At 47.2% G+C, this 19,159-nt stretch overlaps 1 protein-coding gene across 3 annotated transcripts in view; it reads right to left on the bottom strand.

Annotated features, from left to right (window-relative positions):
* The window catches only part of MVB12B (multivesicular body subunit 12B), a 189,185-nt gene that overhangs the window by 108,636 nt on the left and 61,390 nt on the right, over nucleotides 1-19,159 (bottom strand). For all 3 annotated transcript variants that reach the window (XM_057548744.1, XM_057548746.1, XM_057548745.1), the window contains exons 3-5: nucleotides 13,909-14,016; nucleotides 8,619-8,715; nucleotides 2,303-2,432 (exon numbers count right to left, since the gene is read on the bottom strand). In XM_057548744.1, the coding sequence (XP_057404727.1) occupies nucleotides 2,303-2,432; nucleotides 8,619-8,715; nucleotides 13,909-14,016 (335 nt within the window). The remainder of the gene's footprint in view (nucleotides 1-2,302; nucleotides 2,433-8,618; nucleotides 8,716-13,908; nucleotides 14,017-19,159) is intronic.

The raw sequence follows: 19,159 nt of genomic DNA, 5'->3' as shown, positions 1-19,159 counted from the left end.
GCCACATCCACGTCCAACTGCTCAGCTGCCCCACAGAACTACACGTTGGGATGTAGAGGAAGATCATCTCTCCAAAAAAATGAGAACAGATTTGTTCAGAGGATTCTTCTGGTAGCCTCTCAGTACACTGCAGAACTATTCTGAACCACAGCCGTGTCTTATCAGATGGCTGATTCCAATCAGCTGCACTGATTTTGCCACCTCCCGGTATCAGGTCACAGTCAGGCCTTGGAGGACCTGTTCCCAGTCTGACAACCCCAGACCTTTGCAAAGTAACCTGTGGAACTGTGCCCACTTTTAAGAAGAAGTGACAGAGTTCTGAACACTGACTTCTCTTTCCTTAAAAATAACACTGGAGGGGCTTCCCTGGTGGCGCAGTGGTTGAGAGTCTGCCTGCCAGTGCAGGGGACATGGGTTCGAGCCCTGGTCTGGGAGGATTCCACATGCTGTGGAGCAACTAGGCCCGTGAGCCACAACTACTGAGCCTGCGCATCTGGAGCCTGTGCTCCGCAACAAGAGAGGCCGCGATAGTGAGAGACCCGCGCACCGCGATGAAGAGTGGCCCCCGCTTGCTGCAACTAGAGAAAGCCCTCGCACAGAAGACCCAACACAGCCAAAAATAAAAATAAATAAATAAATAAATAAATTTATTTAAAAAAAAAAAAACACTGGAATTGTCTTCCTCTGGAAAAGAATTTTTGCCCCAAGATGAAACAAAAATATACTTTATTTAGCAATCTTTTCAAAATGATACAAAAAAGGATTCTAGTTTTGATTACCAAGACATATATGGTAAGAATCTATTCTTTAGAATTGTTTAAATTGGTTAAAAATTGAATCTTTTAAAGTAGCATAGTGTGTAATTTTAAAGAACTGAATACACATAGCAACTGAATATACATAATACATGTAGTAATTATTAAATTGTTGGTTTCTACTATTTGTATGTAAATGGCTGTTTCTAAGATACCTGAAGTATGGTTATTTTCTTACCTATTTTCTACTTCCATAATCCTGTTTCTATAATGACTTTAAACCATGTTGCAAAACAGGATTTTTGAGTGTGTAGAAAGGGTATGATCATAGAGTCCTTTTTAAAAATAATTAATTAATTAATTAATTTATGGCTGCGTTGGGTCTTTGTTGCTGCGCACGGGCTTTCTCTAGTTGCAGCGAGCGGGGGCTACTCTTTGTTGCTGTGCACGGGCTTCTCATTGAGGTGGCTTCTCTTGCAGCAAAGCATGGGTTCTAGGTGCCCGGGCTTCAGCAGTTGTGGCTCGGAGGCTCTAGAGCACAGGTGCAGTAGTTGTGGCACACGAGCTTAGTTGCTCCATGGCATGTGGGATCTTCCTGGACCAGGGCTTGAACCCTTGTCCCCTGCATTGGCAGGCGGATTCTTAACCTCTGCGCCACCAGGGAAGCCTGAGTCCTTCTTAAGGACCACAAAATCTTGAGACAGAGAATCAGATTCCATAGCTGAAGAGTCCAAACAAGCTATCGTGCACCAAGATGAAAATAACCTCTATTTCTGTGACACCCACTCCCCATGTGCTTCAAGCAAACACCGCAGCTCTATCTCTGTCTCTCTCTATCACCCAGTCCGTGAGCAGCCTTCAAGGAAAGGCCGTGGCTTTTCGAGTAAAGAGGAGGGTCTGGGCTCAAATGAGCAAGATCCAGGAGGCCAACCTCGAAAGCCAAGTAGGAGAACGCATCCATGATGTAGGGACCCACAGGGATAAGCAAGAAGATTGCAAAGCCGCCCAGGGAGAGGCACATGGCCAAGAGGCCGAAAACCCTCTACCACACTATTAATTCGAGAGATCCGAATTTCAGTTGACTGAGTATAATGGGTGAACATCTATTATCTCTTGGACGTCCAGCATCCCTTCATCCCTCTCCTGACTCTTTACCTTCCCTCTGTATTCGGGGAGCAGCCACCCCTCATTCCCAGTGCCTGAGTTCCAAAGGAGCTGACCCCACTTTCAGCTCAGACTTGGTCAATCAGAGATTGACATTTTCCAGGTAGCAGCGACGGGCTCAGGGTCCACGTGACCCCAGTGAGATCAATCAAGACCAAGGCGAATGAATTCTAGAACTTCTGAATACTGGTCAGGAGCGTGGTGTCCTGAACCAGCGGCCTCCCAGGTAGGAAGGGCAGCAAGGAGAGCTAAGGCCAGAGGCTGATGAGAGGCAGGCGGCTGAGTCCACGGGTCACACAGAAGGTCTCAGGACCCGGTCCCCAGGGGTGACCTGAGCACTCGCGGCAGACAGCAGAGATGAGACTGGGGTCGTTGACACTTACCCAATGAACGTGTACTGAGGAGGGGCCTGCTTGGTCCGGCCCATGATCCGAATGTCACAAATGGCAGCTTCGGTTGAATCCCGTGGGATGAATTTAATGCACAGCCTCTTCTTCCTAAAAGCCACTTCCTCTGAAGGAAAGGACAAGAAAAGGGGTGAGTCTTCCAGAGGGGCCCACATCTCCGTTTTCAACACCATGTCTCCTGTCACGTTCCCTTCCCGGCGGTGGAAGTGACCAGCCATCCAAGTCGCCCGAAAGAAGGGCTGGGCGCAGGGCTGCAGAGGACAGGCCCAGTCACCCTGCTCTGCATTCGGGGCCTGACCCCCGACGCCCCCTGCCGAGAAGGGGCCCACAGGGCACACACACCTCCGCAAGGAGCATCCTGGAACAAACCCGCGACTACAACCTGCTCGCTGCTCCAGCCATCAGATACAAACACACGGACACCCTGAGTGTCAACACATTTCACTACATGGTCTTTTTTCTTTTTCACTTTTTAAAAAATTTTATTTATTTATTTATATTTAAAATTTTTACTTTTTGGCCATGCCACACGGCATGCGGGATCTTAGTTCCCCGAACCAGGGATCTAACCCGCGCCCCCTGCAGTTGGAAGCGTGGAGTCTCAACCGCTGGATCACCAGGGACGTCCTTTTTCACTTTTTATTACAGAAATTTTCAAACATTCCCCCAAACAGAGAGAACAGTAAGATGAATCCACATGTCCCCATCATCCGGTTTTAACACTGTCAACAATGGGCGAGTTGGTTTCATCTCCTTCCCCTGCCCCCTTCAGCTTTGCTGGAGATTTAGAATGACTCCCCAACACCATGTCACGTCACCCACCAATATCTCAGTAGGTATCCATGGCAGGCTGTTTTTGTTTTTTTTGTTTTTTTTACCATGACCATTATCGTTCCTAACAAAATGAACAATGATTCCTTAATATCATCCAAGAGTCTATACTCAAGTTTTCTCCATTATCTCAAAAGTGTCATTTAACTGTTGGTTTGTCTGCACCAAGACCCAAACACTGTCTGTGCACTGCATTTGGTTGTTAGGTCTCTTGTTCTGTGGCAACCTCTCCACCTTCCCTTTATCTTCAGGGCACTATTAGGATGGAGAACTCAGGTCACCCCCTGTACTTCCTGTAAACCGGCAGAGTGAAAGGCTCGATTCGATTCCGATTAGGCAGGAGCACTTCACAGGTGATGCAACGTACATCCGATGGTGTCACACATGCGGCCTGGAGCTCAGCTGGGCCGCCCTCGGTAGGTTCCACTGCTGTTGGTACCTCAGTTATAAAGTCCCCAACAACCATGTTCATGAGGTTTTCTCATCCCCTGATGACTGTTGCCTAGATTCATAATCTCATTAAAGTCGTCAACATAGTGATTTTCTGTCATTCCTTCTGCATTTATTAGCTGGAATTTTTCTATATAAAAAACATCTTATTTTTCAATTACCTGGTCTCCCTGAAACATGCTTTGTTATAGGAAAGGAGAGATAAATATGTGATTCTTTTCTCTTATTTATCAAGTCTTAGAGTGATGAGTTGGTACCCCAGCAACTGCCAAAGGTGAACAACCACCCACGCGTTTTTTGTTTGTTCATTTGTGGTTTTTAAACATGACTTTCAATCAACTGCAGCCATTCGGTACATGAGTCGGATAGATCTGGGTTGAAATTCCAACTCCACCATTACCCAGCACCATAATCTTAGGCAAGTGACTTAACTTATCGGTAAAAGGGAGTTAATGAAACCTGAGGCCATAGGGACACTGGGTGGATGAAATGCGATGACACATATGCTTCCCTTAGCCCAGTGCCTGGCACACAGTAAGTGCTCAGTGAAGAACGGCCATGGATGTTCTTACCGTATTATTGTAAGTAAGCCTCTGGCACACAATTTGTGTCAGTGTTTGGCATTGATTTTCAAGACCTTTCAGTTCTGTGGCAGGAAATATGCACATTTAAATCAGGGAGCAGGATAAAGAGGGAAGTGCAGTCCTGCTGCTGGTCTTGATTTTACCAAGGGGAGATTAGAATCAGGTGCTGATATTTTGGGGGAACCAGATGGAAACTCAGAAACTTTGTGGGTTCTTTTCCTAGTGAGGAAACTGAGGGCTAGATCGGATCTACCAGCTATGAGTAATAATACTGGATACTGAATCCAGACCCCAAATATTGTATCCAAGAAGGCAGGGGTGGTAACTGGGGGTAAACTGTCCACAGCAACCCTGCAGCTTCAAAAACTATGAGCTGATAAGATCAGGCCTTTGAAAGCGTGAAGGAGGAGAGACCTTTCCTCAAAGTAAAATAAGATGCAGGTATTTTGTGTACTTGCTTTGCCAGCTGCTCTTTGCTCCATTCTTCCGTCTACAGCAAACTCGGGGTAAGAGACGGAGCCACTAATTACACAAGCTTAAACAGGCCTGATTTTAAGCAAACATACAGAGTCCACAGAAATGTGTTCAGTCATGCTAATGAACACAGAGAAAGGACACAGCACTTTACTAAAACAAACAGTCTTCCAGTTTTTAAGTGCTATACAGATTGCAACAAACCGTATTTTAAATTAACTACAGGAGTCTCATCTTTCTGGCTGATTTTATAAAATCAGGACCCTAAATGCTCTCAAACATCACAGAGCTGACCACAGGTTCATCTGGTCAGCTTGAGCTCACCTGTCCCTGGGTAAAGGCTCCAGGAATGACTGCATGACCCTAGATGAATAGGCGACCCTAAACTCACCCTTCCTTGTGTGATAAGACATTTGTTGGAGGTGCCAGGGCCCGACCTCAGAATGTCCATGGGGCAGCAACCAATGCACCCCCCGTCACGGTGGGGGGACTTCCCAGGATCACTGGGGCCCCACGGCAGCTAGACCAGGACTCGGCCCTGGGCCTCCTCGCTCAACTGGTTCAACAAATTGAGAGGGAAACACAGAATGAGAACTCCCTTGGCTCTATAGTATATCAATATAAAGACATTTTAAGCCACTTAGTTGTCAAAAACGAACGACAATGCAAATTTTAAAACTAAGAAAAACACAGGGGAAAAGTAGGAAATTAATACAAAAAGTCTACAAGGCAATTTTCGTTCTTAAAGAGACCATTCATATAAGAATAAGCAAAAGTAGCAAGCAAACACTTGTGAAAATATTCAGTTTTGCTAATAAATAATAAGTGAAAATTAAATAAAATTAGATAGTAAAACTAAATAAAAAATGTAAAGCCTATGCTGGCAGGCCGGTGGAAAGCAGGTACAAGCCGGTATCATTAGCGGCAACATGAACTGGTATTTCTGGAAGTTAATTTGGCAACAGAGGATAATAAAGCTTATCTGTATTGAGCCCATCCTCTGATCAAGGCACTGTGTATGGCAGGTACCTTAGGTGATTCAAAGATGAATTAAACACGGATCTTGCCCTCGAAGAAAGTAAGTGGCAAAGACATGAAGAAAACAGGCAAATATCCCCCCCATCTGAGGAAACTGAGGCCCAGGGGGCTGAAGTCATTTGCCCAGGGTCCCTCATTTGTAAGTGGCAGAGCCAGACTCAATGTTCGGAGAGTTTGACTCCAGAGCCCAAGTTCTTCCCATTATGCCTGGTGCAGTCTGTCCTAACAGAGGTAAAGATGGGAACTCAGAAGCAGAATCAACCACTCCCTTTGGCTTCCCACCACTGTTACCTGGCATTTGCTTACTCTCCTTCCTCCCTTCAACGCATGTGTGCTGTGCCAGGCAGGGGAAAAGCAGTAAAGAAGGCAGACGGGGACCCTCACCTCCGACTGATTATAGCCACCCGCTAGACTAAGCTCCTTGTGGGTTCTTTTCCTAGGCTCATCTTTATATCCCAAAGCCTGCAGTGCCCACAGTAGACACACATCCATTGCAGCTGACTGTGGAGAGGAGAGAGAGCTTGCTTCAGACTCACATCTAGGGATCAGAGGCTGTTTCACGCTGTCTTGAGCTCACCCTTGAAAGACATGGGGTGTGGATATTCAGAGTTGAGGGCAGGGGCATTCAGGCAGGGAAAACAACAATGCAAATACATGGAGTCAGAAAAGAAAGGAGCATGAAGAGGGCACAGCAGGTGGCTCGGTCTGGACAAAGCATGGGGTGCTTGAAGGTAAGAAGTACGTTGCAGAGCAGGGGTCCCGAACTCCCGGGCCACAGACCGGTACCGGCCCTCAGCCTGTTAGGAACCAGGCCGCACAGCAGGAGGTGAGCGGCGGGCGAGCAAAGCTTCGTCTGCCGCTGCCCATCGCTTGCGTTACCGCCTGAACCATCCTCCCCTCCCCCCGACAAAAACTGTCCTCCACGAAACCGGTCCCTGGTGCCAAAAAGCTTGGGGACCTCTATTGTGGAGGAAGGTTGGGAGCAGGCCGTAGAGGACATATGACCCAGCGGCCTCAAGTACTTGTAAACGTATCACAAGGAAATCATTCAAAATCTATACATGTTCAAACTGATCTACAGGTTCAACACCATTCCTATCAAAATCCCAGCTGGCTTCTTTGCAGAAACTGACTAATGTTAGAAGTCATATGGAAATTTGAGGGACCCAGAATAGCCAAAATCATCCTGGCAAAGAAGAACAAAGTTGGAGGACTCACACCACTTGGTTTCAATACCTGCTACAAAGCTCCAGTAACCAAGACTGTGTGGTTCTGGCATAAGGAAAGACATATATAGATCAATGGAAGAGAACTCGGAGACCAGAAACAAACCTTCATGCTTACAGTCAATTGGTATTCAACAAGGATGCTGAGACAATTCAATGGGGGAAAGAACAGTCGTTTCAACAAATGGTGCTGGAACAACTGGATACTCACATGCAAAAGAATACATTTGTTTAAATCAACTATACTTCAATAAAAAATTGATTGTGGTAAGGGTTGCACAGCTCTGCGAAAAACTGTTGGATTGTAACTTTAAATGGGTAAATTGTAAGGTATATGAATTATACCTCAAGAAAGCTGTTATCCCAAAACTCCAATACATAAATATATAAAATCTATCGGTACAAGGTGCTTAAACACATGCTTTTACAGAGTGGCACTATGGTTAAAAGTGTGGGGAGTCACACTTGTGTGTGTAATCTAGTCATTCCCCCACTTCTAGATGTGTAACCTTGGATAAGCTCTTTAATACCTAAGTTGTTACTGTGCCTCATTTTTCTCATATGTGAAATGGGTATAATAATACCCATCTCCAAATAGGGGTCTTCCGAAGATTAAATGAGATCAGGTATGTAGAGCATTTAGCATACAGTAAAGACATACTAAATACCAACTATCACAATTATTAGCCAATACATGTCAGCAACAAACAAAAGCAGCCCAATGTCCAAAAGTGAGGAGCGTATTAAGAAAAGTAGGCTACACAATGGAATCCACTTGTTTCATTAAAATAACAGCTATGTGGGGTCTGTGTAAATACGAAAAGTCTGGTCCATAAGAAATGCTTGTAAGAAAACAGCAAAAAAAAAAAAAAAAAAAAAAAAAAGTAGGTCCAAAATGGGGCTAACTATGGAAAAATAAAGTATGTGTGACAAAAAGTGAAATGCAGAGTTTCATAAATGGATCATGTGTCATAAAGAAAGGATTCTCTGTATTTGTTTTTTATTTACTGCATCACTGTTGTGGATATCCTAACATTGGTCATTAGTAATTTAAAATAAAACAAGTTATAGCACATCAAAATGAGGAGGCTCAACTACCCAGAGGTTTCCAGCTCTATTTAATAACTGGCGTGCACGACAAGAACCCCGAAGTGCCCCAGGATCCTGAAGAAGCTTCCGACGTGTCAGCCACTCACTTCCGCTCTGTGTTGCTCAGTGATCAGAGTCTTCCCTCAATTTCGAATCCTGAGGACTCTAAGTTGCAGTCTTTCTGGTTCTGACTTTTCTTGTGCGCTCCAAGAGCCAAAAATGGGGATATTATTGCACTTGTGGTCCCTGTGTGCTTTTGGTTTTTTCCTTTTGCCTCTGGGTCTCATGCCAAGCTTGGCTTCAGCAGCACCGGAGAACGGGCTAAGGACAAACTATAACCGGCTTCGCTGTCCCCTTCCTGAGTGAGCCGATTCAGCAGGGAGCACCGTTCTGCTCATTTACATGCTGCTACCCAGAACACTGAAAACTCCTTGGAGAACCAAGTCAGGCATATGTCAAAAGCAGCAGAGTTTATTTGGGGCACGCAGTAAGGCCTCCTAAAATGTTTCCGAAGAAAAATGCACATAAAAATGTCTAAAAATATAATACCTGGAGGAAGAAAATTCTCATCGTGACAAGAAGTAGTAAGGGGTGACTCACGTGTGTCCACCGTCTCCTGAATCGGGATGAAGCCGACAGGCAGAGTGTCCTTGATGTCGATGAGCTTCATGTCCACTAACACGTTCCCTAAATGGCTCTTGGGAAGAAAGAAAAGAGATACAGATGATTAATCTGAACACGCCTGTGGTGGGTTTGCCATTTTGGCTTCAAAATGCATATTTAACACAAGACTCGTGCAGCTTTACGACAGCAGGTTAATTAGAGTAGGTGTCATTTAATGTTCTCCAGCAGTTACACAGGGACTCTGGTGGCCCCTGGGGAGGAGTTTCATCTGCAGAACCTCAAAGCCATTCACTCAGATGTGGCCTTGGTTAGCAAGATGAGCAACCCAGGAGATGCTTGAGACATAACCCAGCAGAGGGCAGCTGTGCACACACGTCGCGGGACCACGCGGCCACTCAGCCCTGAGCATCAGCTGTTGGGGCAGCAGGTTTAGAAAGAGCACATTCCTGGGGTGGTCGCTGCACAGGGAGAGCTGCATCTCAGCCTAACAGAGAACCAATCACACTCCTAAGTGATCGCCAGTCTGCATACTGACACACATTTCGGTGGCTAGACACATTCTGTAAAACCCCACGAATCATAAACTAATACACAGTGAAAAGCCCTGCTGCCTAATACTACACATCTCCTAAAATGACATGCACAAGGGCCTCTTATAGCTGCTACTTAGTGGTAGTGCACGGGGTCCACAGTGCGCAGTTTCCGTAACCAGTGCAAAAATATCTTCGAAGACAGCACGCCATCCTGTAATTGCAAGAGAGAATTCTCTGCAAACGCACTGGCACTCGCAGCCCACATTTCAAGCTGGAAACAAGCTCGAAAGCGATCTACCCTACAACTTAGATATGTGGGCCCACCTCGGAGATTTCATTAAATTCTTCAGTTAAAAAAAGAATGATGCCTTCTGATCCCAAATCTCTCCTGTTAGGATACTAGCAATGCACTTGGAATGCTCACCTTCCAGAAGCGCCTCATCCCCACAAGTCCCCATGAGCACACCCTCAGTTTACCTGTTCTGCATTCCTGGACGACCCCATCACCTTGCCCTGCACAGCAACTCCTCAGGCGTCGTTCCCATCCTGCTCAGAGAAGGGCGTGCCCCTCCGTCTCTGTGCCCCACCCCATCCTGCGCAGTGCCAACACCATCCCTGAAAGCCAGTCAGTGAATTCCTATCATCTAAACTCTATGCTATGTTCTCTCCCGGCCCTCTCAATTTTCCTTCATATCAATTTATAATGACATATTTGTGAGGTTTTTATTTAATATCTGCTTCCCCACTAGAGTTTGAGAGCCATGAGGACCAAAACTATCTCTGCTACTACTATATATCCAAGCCTAGCATAGATCTGGGCACACAGTAGGTGCTCAATAATTATCTGCTGAATAAATTAATTTTTTTGGTACATTTTTAACTGGGCGGGCCACTCAGAATCAGAAATCAAATTGGATTTGCTTGGGTGATGAATCTAAACAATATCAATAGATATATTAAAAGTATATTTAATAAACGTATTATAAACCAAAAGTACACAAATGAAATAAATTCTTGAAATTTAGCCATGAAGGTCAAAATGTCAAGTGTAAACTATGACCAGTGGTTTTTCGGCACTGTGGTCACAAAACCGTTTCTCTAGAAATATGGTATTTGCTGAGGACTTAACATTATTACATTTCAGGTAGCTGGGTCTCAGGAAAACAATGCACAGACCAGCGCAGCAAGTGGAAAGCGGAACCCTCACCAATGCGGAATAAATCTCTGACTGTGGAGGAAGGGTTTGAACCATTAACCCAACTCGCAAACATCAGCTGCTTTCAGAATCACCTGATCTAATCTATCATAATTCTTTTTCATGGCAGTTGCTTTTCCATGTCATCACTGTTTTCTGCATTGAGAAATTAACAACTGGGTATGTTTTCCTGCCCCATAGACTGATGGGTGTTCATCAGTATCCTTCTCAAATGTCTTCTACTTGACAAGTTGGGTTTTACAGAAGTCAACTGCAAACCACTTAGCGACCTCACCCTCCACACTCTACAAATGTCCCTGATCATAAAACCAGAACATCAGTGGTGCAGCCGTTAAAAAAAAGCATGAAAAAAACCCCTCCTGTGCACATGGAATGGAAGCCTGCACTGTCAGAGCTTCCCGCAGCCCAAGTGTGGTCCCTCCGTGCAGGGGCTGCCACTGCACCGGGTTTAATACAGTACGTCTGCGACACCATTAATTTTGCGTGTTCCTCTCCCCTCCCCCATCCCGTGCTCTCTTTCATTTCCTCCTCATAAATATGAAGAACGTATTCCCAATCCTTGTTGAGCAAATGATGCATGCCAAAAGCCCAATATGCACTGACTCAGGGTATTTATATTGTCGCTGGTAGCCAGTATTTGCTAGTATACTGTAATTATTTTTGACAACCTTGCATTTAAGGTAGCCACAGATAACCAACTTAATATTCAAATGTTCATAAATTCTTCTGTTTAATATCCTCCCTACCTAATCTATGTACATTATTATTACAGGTAATGCAGAAAGTACAGGGCATGAAAAGTGCAATTAATCTCAATCCTTCCCCAGGAAGCAATGTCACTCCAAAGCCAGGTTTCTGTATTAACAGCATTATTGGGGGGAAGGAATTTAGGTTCCAAAGGAGTCTCCCCAAACTCCTACACAGGGAGTCTCAAGTCACCTAATTAAGAATCTGTCCAGTCTTGAGATTCCACACCCCTCCTTTGCAGTTGTAAAAAAATTATGTCATGCAAAGTCTTGGCTCTGACAGCAGGGCCGGGACAGACCAGCTGTAACATTAAAATATGCCTTATTCCTGCTCTAATCCTGGGCTGGCAAGTGGGCCTCTGCCACCCCTTGAGCTGTATCCCTCTGGATCTCACTACAGGACCCATTCATTCTTTTTCTGAAAATAAAATGCACCTAATTTCCTTACTGCCTCAAAAGAGGGGCAGAGGATTCTCCCACTGCCCTTGTCCTCATCTTACATCCCCTCATCACACCCACCTCCCCACGTCTGCCCAGCCCTCATGGAGCAAGACACACATAGTAGGCACTCAAGGAACATCTCCTGAACGTTCGACAAATGTTGACTAAATCGGTGTATTTTCTATCATCCACTTACCCGTGACACCTAAAATTAACAAGCCCCAGTGACTTCTCTCCGTCATTTTGAGACTTGTCATTGTCCCCACTCCAAGGGATCAGGGGCTCTTCTGGCCTAGAGTACCGACACCCCACAGCCTTCAAGGAAATGCAACAAAAACAGCAATCAAAAATGACCAATGAGGGCTTCCCTGGTGACGCAGTGGTTGAGAATCTGCCTGCCAATACAGGGGACACGGGTTCGAGCCCTGGTCTGGGACGATCCCACATGCCGCAGAGCAACTAGGCCCGTGAGCCACAATTACTGAGCCTGCGCGTCTGGAGCCTGTGCTCCGCAACAAGAGAGGCCGCGATAGTGAGAGGCCCGCGCATCGCGATGAAGAGTGGCCCCTGCTTGCCGCAACTAGAGAAAGCCCTCGCGCAGAGACGACGACCCAACACAGCTAAAAATAAATAATAAATAAATAATAAATAAATTTTAAAAATGACCAATGAGATCGTAGCTGTCCTCTGCGGCCACAGTCTCCTCTTCAGTAGGAGAGGCTGAGGCTGTGTGGAGACCAGGAGTGAACACATGAAACCACCAGGCAGAGTAAGGGTGTGAACGAGATGCTCAACCCTCAGGAGTTGGTCCTCACGGCCCCGAGCGGCAGTGAACACACGGACCTTCTGCAGAAAGGGTAGCCAGTGGGCAGAAAAGAGGTGACAAAAGCTAAGGATACGACTAGTCTCAAAAAAGGTTTAGGTAAGCTCCAGGGACAAAGGGGACAAGAGTGAACTGTATGTGGATGTGGACGCAGGAGGGAAGGATGGGGCCAAGGGGGCCCGACCCCTAAGATCACGAGCCCCACGTCTGGAAGGGCAACCCGGCCTTCAGACCTGTTCCTGGGGCCTCCTCGGCTGCACCGTGACCTGAGGGACCTGCTCAGACCCACCGCAGGCTCAGCTGCCAGGACTTTCCCCTACTCCACCAGAAACTCTGTTCTTTACAGCAAGCATGTATTACTCTCATCATCAGTGGGAAAAAATTAAAGCAATGAGTTCTCCCTGAGTACGTTAGGAATCATTTTCCTAACAAAGACTTACCAACAAACAACACGAATGGCTGCTGGAAGAGAGCGCGGGCCAGACAACTGTGTGACTGTCCACGGCCAGCAAATGCTGCAGGGACACACGAGGACCGTGACAGGACCATGGGGCTGTGGGGTTTGTGATGGAGAGAAAGACCGTTGCCTTTCCCCTTCCATGCTTCTGAATGGGGATGTTTGAACTTGATTTTTTCTTTATAAATCATGAACATGTATTACTGTTATAATAAAACTTATAAAAATATTTCCCACCCAATTTTTTTTTTTTTTTTTTTTTAGCATTCAGGCCCAAAATAAAATGTCACCTTAAAAATGAACATCTGACTGCTCCCTATTTGGAGTTAGGGAAGAAGACAGGTGGCCTTGGACAAGCATGAAAACTCCCTAATGTCAGAAAGGAGCTAGTACTTCAAGAGCCTGTCTTGAGGACAGAAGCGGCGTATTTGCACAGTGCCCAGGACAGGGCTCACACAGGGTGGACACTCACGAAAGCCGCTTCCCTTTTTTCTAAGCCACCCATTAGAATACTTTGCTGGAAGAGCTTTAGTAGATGTCTTTAAAATTTCCTAATTTATGGGCTTAAGTATTAAAAACAACACAGTAAAACAAATCTGCCTGTGTGGTGGACACCTACCTGCAGGCACAGTGAAATGTCATATGTCAGAGAGACGCGGGGAGAAAAGTCAACAAGGCCATGTCTGGGGGAGGGGTGACCGCGTGGCATCCTTCGAGCTATGTTCCCATCTGTTGGTCAGCTTTAAATGCAGCTCCCCTGTGATTTGTTACTTGGAGGAAAGGCAGGCAGACAAGAGCTGTGAGGGAAATCTCCTAGTCTCCTTCAGAGAACACGTTTTAATGGAATTCACTGTACACTTGGGTATGTGGTTAATAATACTGTTAATAAATGAAACACAGCGCTGGCTGCTGATTCTACTCCATTCACTAAAACCACAGATAAATTAACATAGTGATGAAAATAAACCTCAGCCAAAAAACGAGGAGATTTCAAACAGGAATGTAAATGACTTGGGCTCACTTAGCAAACAGAAAACCCCTAAGACTTACATTTTCTTTGGAAAATGATCTTGTGAAGCACAGGTATCTGGTAACCTTGGATTTAAATAAGCCATCTTTCCAGAGGTCAGCATCCACACCATCTGCTGTCTGTGCAACCTACACCAAAGAGATGGAGAAAAGGACAGCAGGTGAGGCAGGATGCAGCCGAGGGCGTGTGTGAGCAGCTTCTTCATACCTGCACCAATTAACTCCGGCCTGGACTTGTGCGGCATCTCATTAGTCCATTTCATGAGGCCCTGGGAAGAGATTTTCCAAGAGGGGTAAAGGGAGAGTGTGAAAAATACAACTTCTAAAAATACTGTCCCTGGGGAAGCCATTGATTAAAGACACACTGACAAAAGTGGTTCTAATGAGAAAAGAGCAAATTTTGTTGTCATGGACCAAGAAGGGATTGGAGAAGTCAGCACATTAAGTTGCTCATTACCACTTACTCGGGGGACAGTACAGGGTACAGAAAAAAGTCCAATGGGGCGTGAAATGCCACCTGAGAGGGGCACCGCCCGCCGTGAGCCTGGCACGGCCTCCTGCTCTGTCTGGGACCCGGGCCGGCCAGGGGCTGCCGTCGCCGGGACTCTGCTGGGCACTGGGGGGGCGGCGAGTTGGGAAATTCACTGTTTCTTCTCGGTACAAGCTCTGCGAGTGGTAGTCAAGGTCGGAAACTGTCGCATGATAGGAAAATAAAAAAAGACTCAGCTGCTTGTTTATAGTCTAAAGAGCCATCTTCTCGTATTCAGCTGCAGAAATTTTCCTCTAAGCAGCATTCAAGGATGAAGCCAGCCTTGATTTGAGTCTTACAGGACCTGTGCATGAGACTGCGGGGCTGGGGCTATTAGTGGGAAGAGTTCACAAGGACACGGGAGAGGAGACGGAGGCCGGCCAGGATGCGCTCTCCCCATTCTCTCCAAGATACTCGTTAACGGACCATCAGGGCCTGGGCTGCTTCCTCCCTCAGCGGCCTAACAGGTCAGAGTATTAATCAAGCTCCCACACCCTGGCTGGACCCCAACGGGGGACCTCCAGGAAGACTGGGAGCAGCGCCCCTTTGGGGATGAGCTCTGCAGCCGCCACCCCTCCCCCCACCAGGGCACTCTGGGCATCTCCCTGCTCGTCCTGCTGAGGCTTAGACCTTGGGAAGCCGTCCTTGATCTGACAAGCTCCAGGCCGTTCTCACAAACTGCTGAAAGCACTTCCATTCTTTACACAAAACGGCCCTGATGCAGCCCCATCCCGTGTCCACACTGCTCAGCGGGCCCACGACCTCGGACTGTCACATGCGCAGGGCAGGGGTGCGGGGGTGGCTCTACGGGGATAGTCGCAGAGCCCCGACAGCCACGCTCTCTGAGGGGCCTCTGGAAAGCCCAAAGGCCAGCTGGCAAAAGAAAAATGCCTTCTTCCAAACCGAACGATCGTAAGTTAGCAAGTGCAACAAAGGGAAAAGAAAGGTCCTTATTCTAAATACGCGGATATGTTTGACCTGAAATCTGAAGGAGGAGTGGTATGGGGACAATCTCAGGGACCGTCTGCTCCAAGTATGTCACCCTCACAGAAAGAAACACGACGCAACAGGATCAGGCCTTGGCCGCATCTCCCCCCGTAATGGTCATACATAAAGTTTCTCGGAAAACATGAAATTTGAAGCAGTGGCCCCAACTTCCCACTCCCAAGGATCCCTTTTGCTTTGTTTTCTCCCATGGGTTCCATGTTTGAAAGATTTTTGTTTCCCAAACTGCACTTTTATTTCCTCAGTTCTAATATTTTTATTGTATTTCCTCAGTTCTAAGATGTAGTCATTTGGGAATCACCCATGGATTTAAAGAACACTCCTTCAGGGAAAAAAGAAGTATCATATCAAAATGCACAAACCTATTTTAAGATGCATCCTCATTTCAGAACGATTAAAATGTGAAAAGATGCTATAGGAACAAAGAAATAAGGAAACCTACGTGGTTTCTCTATAATAAATGCATTATTTTTGATAAATTTTTAAAAATAGAGAGACTGCAGAACACTCAAAGGCTGTGGGACCACAGGCTGGGACTCAGAAGGAAGAGAGCTGTGTCCAACCTCCCACGGAAAAGGCAGGGGGCTCAGAAGGGCTTTCCAGGCTACTGGAAATTCCACTAAGGGGTGTTATGCACCCTAAATCAAGGCTATTGTTTCCAGGGTTTGAAAATGATGATTCCCTCCTCTCACCCCACTGCTAGAATTTTCCCTTTTCTGAACGGGAAGACACCGTGGTAGGATAAAGAGGCCGGTGCAGGAATGCAAAGGGAGAAAGCAGGCAGTGGACCTGCTCCTTCCTCAGAGGCCCCCCCCCCCACCTCTCTCCTTCTCACCCTGGCAGGTACAGTCGTCCAATCCGCTCCTGAGAAACGTTCAACACAGACAACCAAAGGCCCAGCTCTGCCCTGAGGCCACGACTCCTCTGCAGTGAAGTGAAAATGTGTATCGCCCTCCAACCCCAGCCAAGGGGAGGTGTGGAGGGAGGTGAGGGTGAGAGAGAGGAAGAGGGAGAGAAAGAGAGGGAGTGGGGGAGTGTGTGAGTGTGAGCGTGTGCGTGTGTGTGTGTGTGTGTATCTGGGCAGAGCGCAGCTGCCCGCAGCCTGGGGCCCGCAGGCCGGATCCACACTGGCGGCCGGCTCCGCTGCTAAGCAGGGAGTGGGAAGGCCCGGGCCTGGCTCACAGCCGGACTAGGGAAGTGGCCCCGGTGTAACAGCCTGGGCCTTGGCAGCCCTACCCTCCGTGGAGCGATAAGAAGTACCCAGAAGCTTCTTTACAACCCAGACACGTAAAGGTGCTGACTGACCTAAACTCTTCCCATCCCAAGTGAGATGAGCTACAACGTAAATGTGGCAGGTGGCTACAGGGGCGCCCCTGCAGAAGTTCACGTCTGAACTCTGCCCTTGTGAGCTCAGTCCTGAGTCCCAGGATGGGAGGCTGCAGGGGGAGGCGGAAGAAGTGCTCTAGGCACAGCAGACACCAACCTGACACCCCAGTGCTTAAGCAAGCCCCCTACCCTGAGGGCGCTGCGGGGACAGAGGGGATAATGCATGAGACGTGCCTCAGTGCTCACTCAGGACCCCCACAAAGCCAGTGCCAACAGGTCTACACTAAACACGAGGATGTCTGGTCTGACAGCAAAACAGATATTTAAAGTGATACCACACCACGTCAGGATTCGAAAAGCCCTGCATTGTCACATCGGGCTCAGCTCCAACCTCCGGTCCTCTGGGATTCCTTCCCCATCTCTGGGACTCCTTCCCCATCTCTGGGACTGGGCCTGGTCTTCAGACGCAAATCAGGGACCTGTGTGATTAACGTTTACCTGCCCCTACTGCCCCGCCACTGTACTAAAAGCTTCACCAGGACGAGGACGACGCCTGGTGGCCATTTATCCCCTGCACTAAGCATACTGCCTGATACGTATGGACTCCACCAAAACTTGCTGAAGGAATGAATGAAAGAATCAGCCAGTCAATCTGGAGCAAAGCGCGAAAAACCAAGGACCCTGCCAACTCCTGGAGTGAGGTAATAAGAATTCTAAAAAATGAAATTTCCAGGACTTAATCCCTTGAGCTGAGTGTATGTATCCGCTTCAAAATCACCACTGAGGCCACATCCCCATTGCAACAATAAGGCCACTTATCCTTTCGGTTCTTATTTGTACCCTGCCTCGTTCCCCAAATGACTAGAACATGTCCAATGCTGCTGCTGGCTGCAGCGCCCCCAGAGTGTCTGTCACAGGGCTTCACACACACACACACACACACACACACTCATGCTCACATACACTCTCCCACTCACACTCTCATACCCTCCCTCTCTTTCTCGCATCTTCTCCGGTACAGGAGCTGCCTCTGCGGAGGAGTAGGTGGGCAGTGACAGAATGGACACATGGGTTTATCTCTCTTCTCTGCCAATATTCTTCTAAGATGACAATCAAAGTGGAGGAAGTACTGGGGCCACTAAAAGAAAGAGCAAGAGAGGGGTACAACGCAAGAGAGATGCCATCGGATGTGTGGAGGTGTGGTAAGGGCAAGGTCAGGGGGGGTGTAGCAGAGTGGAGGGGGTGACGGATGCCCCAGGGCCCCGAGCCACCAGATACCCCAGGGGTGAGGGTGGAGGGCCTGGAGGTGGGTGGGTGCGAGTTTAGGGCTGAGACAGGCAGACGGGAACAGGCCTATAAACAAAGCCATTAGACTCCCAGATCCCTACCCCTGTTTCAGAAGTATTTTCTGCAGATACGGGACCAGTAGGGCTCAGGGCTCCAGAACACCAGACTGCCGGGGAAGGAGGTGAAGGAGGAAGTAAGACTCCAGAGTGAAAGCAGGGGGTAACTATGCACAGTGATCGGTGACTGAATGGTGGCCCCCTCCAGGCTCACCCTCCTTCCTGCTTCTGGCACCTCGGCAGCCAGGTGTACCCTCTAAATGCTGGAAATTAAAGGATGCATCTCTGGAGAAACTAAAGAGTTCCAGAGAGAGGACCAGCACCCACAGGCTCTGTGGCCTCCTGTTACAGAAGCCAGCTCCCTGCTGCATCACCCACTGTGCAGCCCGCAGGTCATCAGGCCTTACCCCACTGCGGGGCTCCGACCCCAGGAGCTAGGGCCTCACTCTTACCTGACAACAAAGGGTCACCAGGCATTGCGGGGAGTCTCAAATATGAAAGACAGGGCCCGAATTATTAGGAAAAGGGGAACTTGAAAATAGCACAGATAATATGAGGAAACAGTGAAGGCTAAGGAACAAACAACCAAATCTATAATTAATATCTTCAGAGGGATGAGTGACTACATTGCAACCACCAAACAAGAACAGAATATTGTGAAAAACAATTTAAAAGGAACAATTTAAGACAACGTAAAGAGCTTAGACATAAAAAACTTACGGCTAAAATAAAAAATTCAAAAAATATACTGCAAGAGAAAGTTGAGGAAATCTTCCAGAAAGTAAAATACAAAGATGAAGAGGTTAACTAGAGGGGAAAAAAACCTAAGAAAACTGAAGAATCAATACAACATCCAGTTAATGAAATTTCCAGAAAGAGAAATAAAAAAATGGAACAAAAGGTGAGCCTCCACCTTAAAGAGGTCCTGAGAGTTCTAGCACAGTGAATAAAAAAGCCCCACCCCAAAGCAAAGCAATGGAGAATCCCACCAATTTTGGGATGAAGAAACCACCTTTAAAACTTCCAGAGCGAAATAACAGGCCACGTGCAGAGGAATGGAATCAGAATG

The sequence above is a fragment of the Balaenoptera acutorostrata genome, chromosome 6 (genome assembly GCF_949987535.1).
Source record: "Balaenoptera acutorostrata chromosome 6, mBalAcu1.1, whole genome shotgun sequence".
In the NCBI taxonomy this organism is placed as follows: Eukaryota; Metazoa; Chordata; class Mammalia; order Artiodactyla; family Balaenopteridae; genus Balaenoptera; species Balaenoptera acutorostrata.
This window is presented reverse-complemented; position numbering and strand designations above follow the sequence as displayed.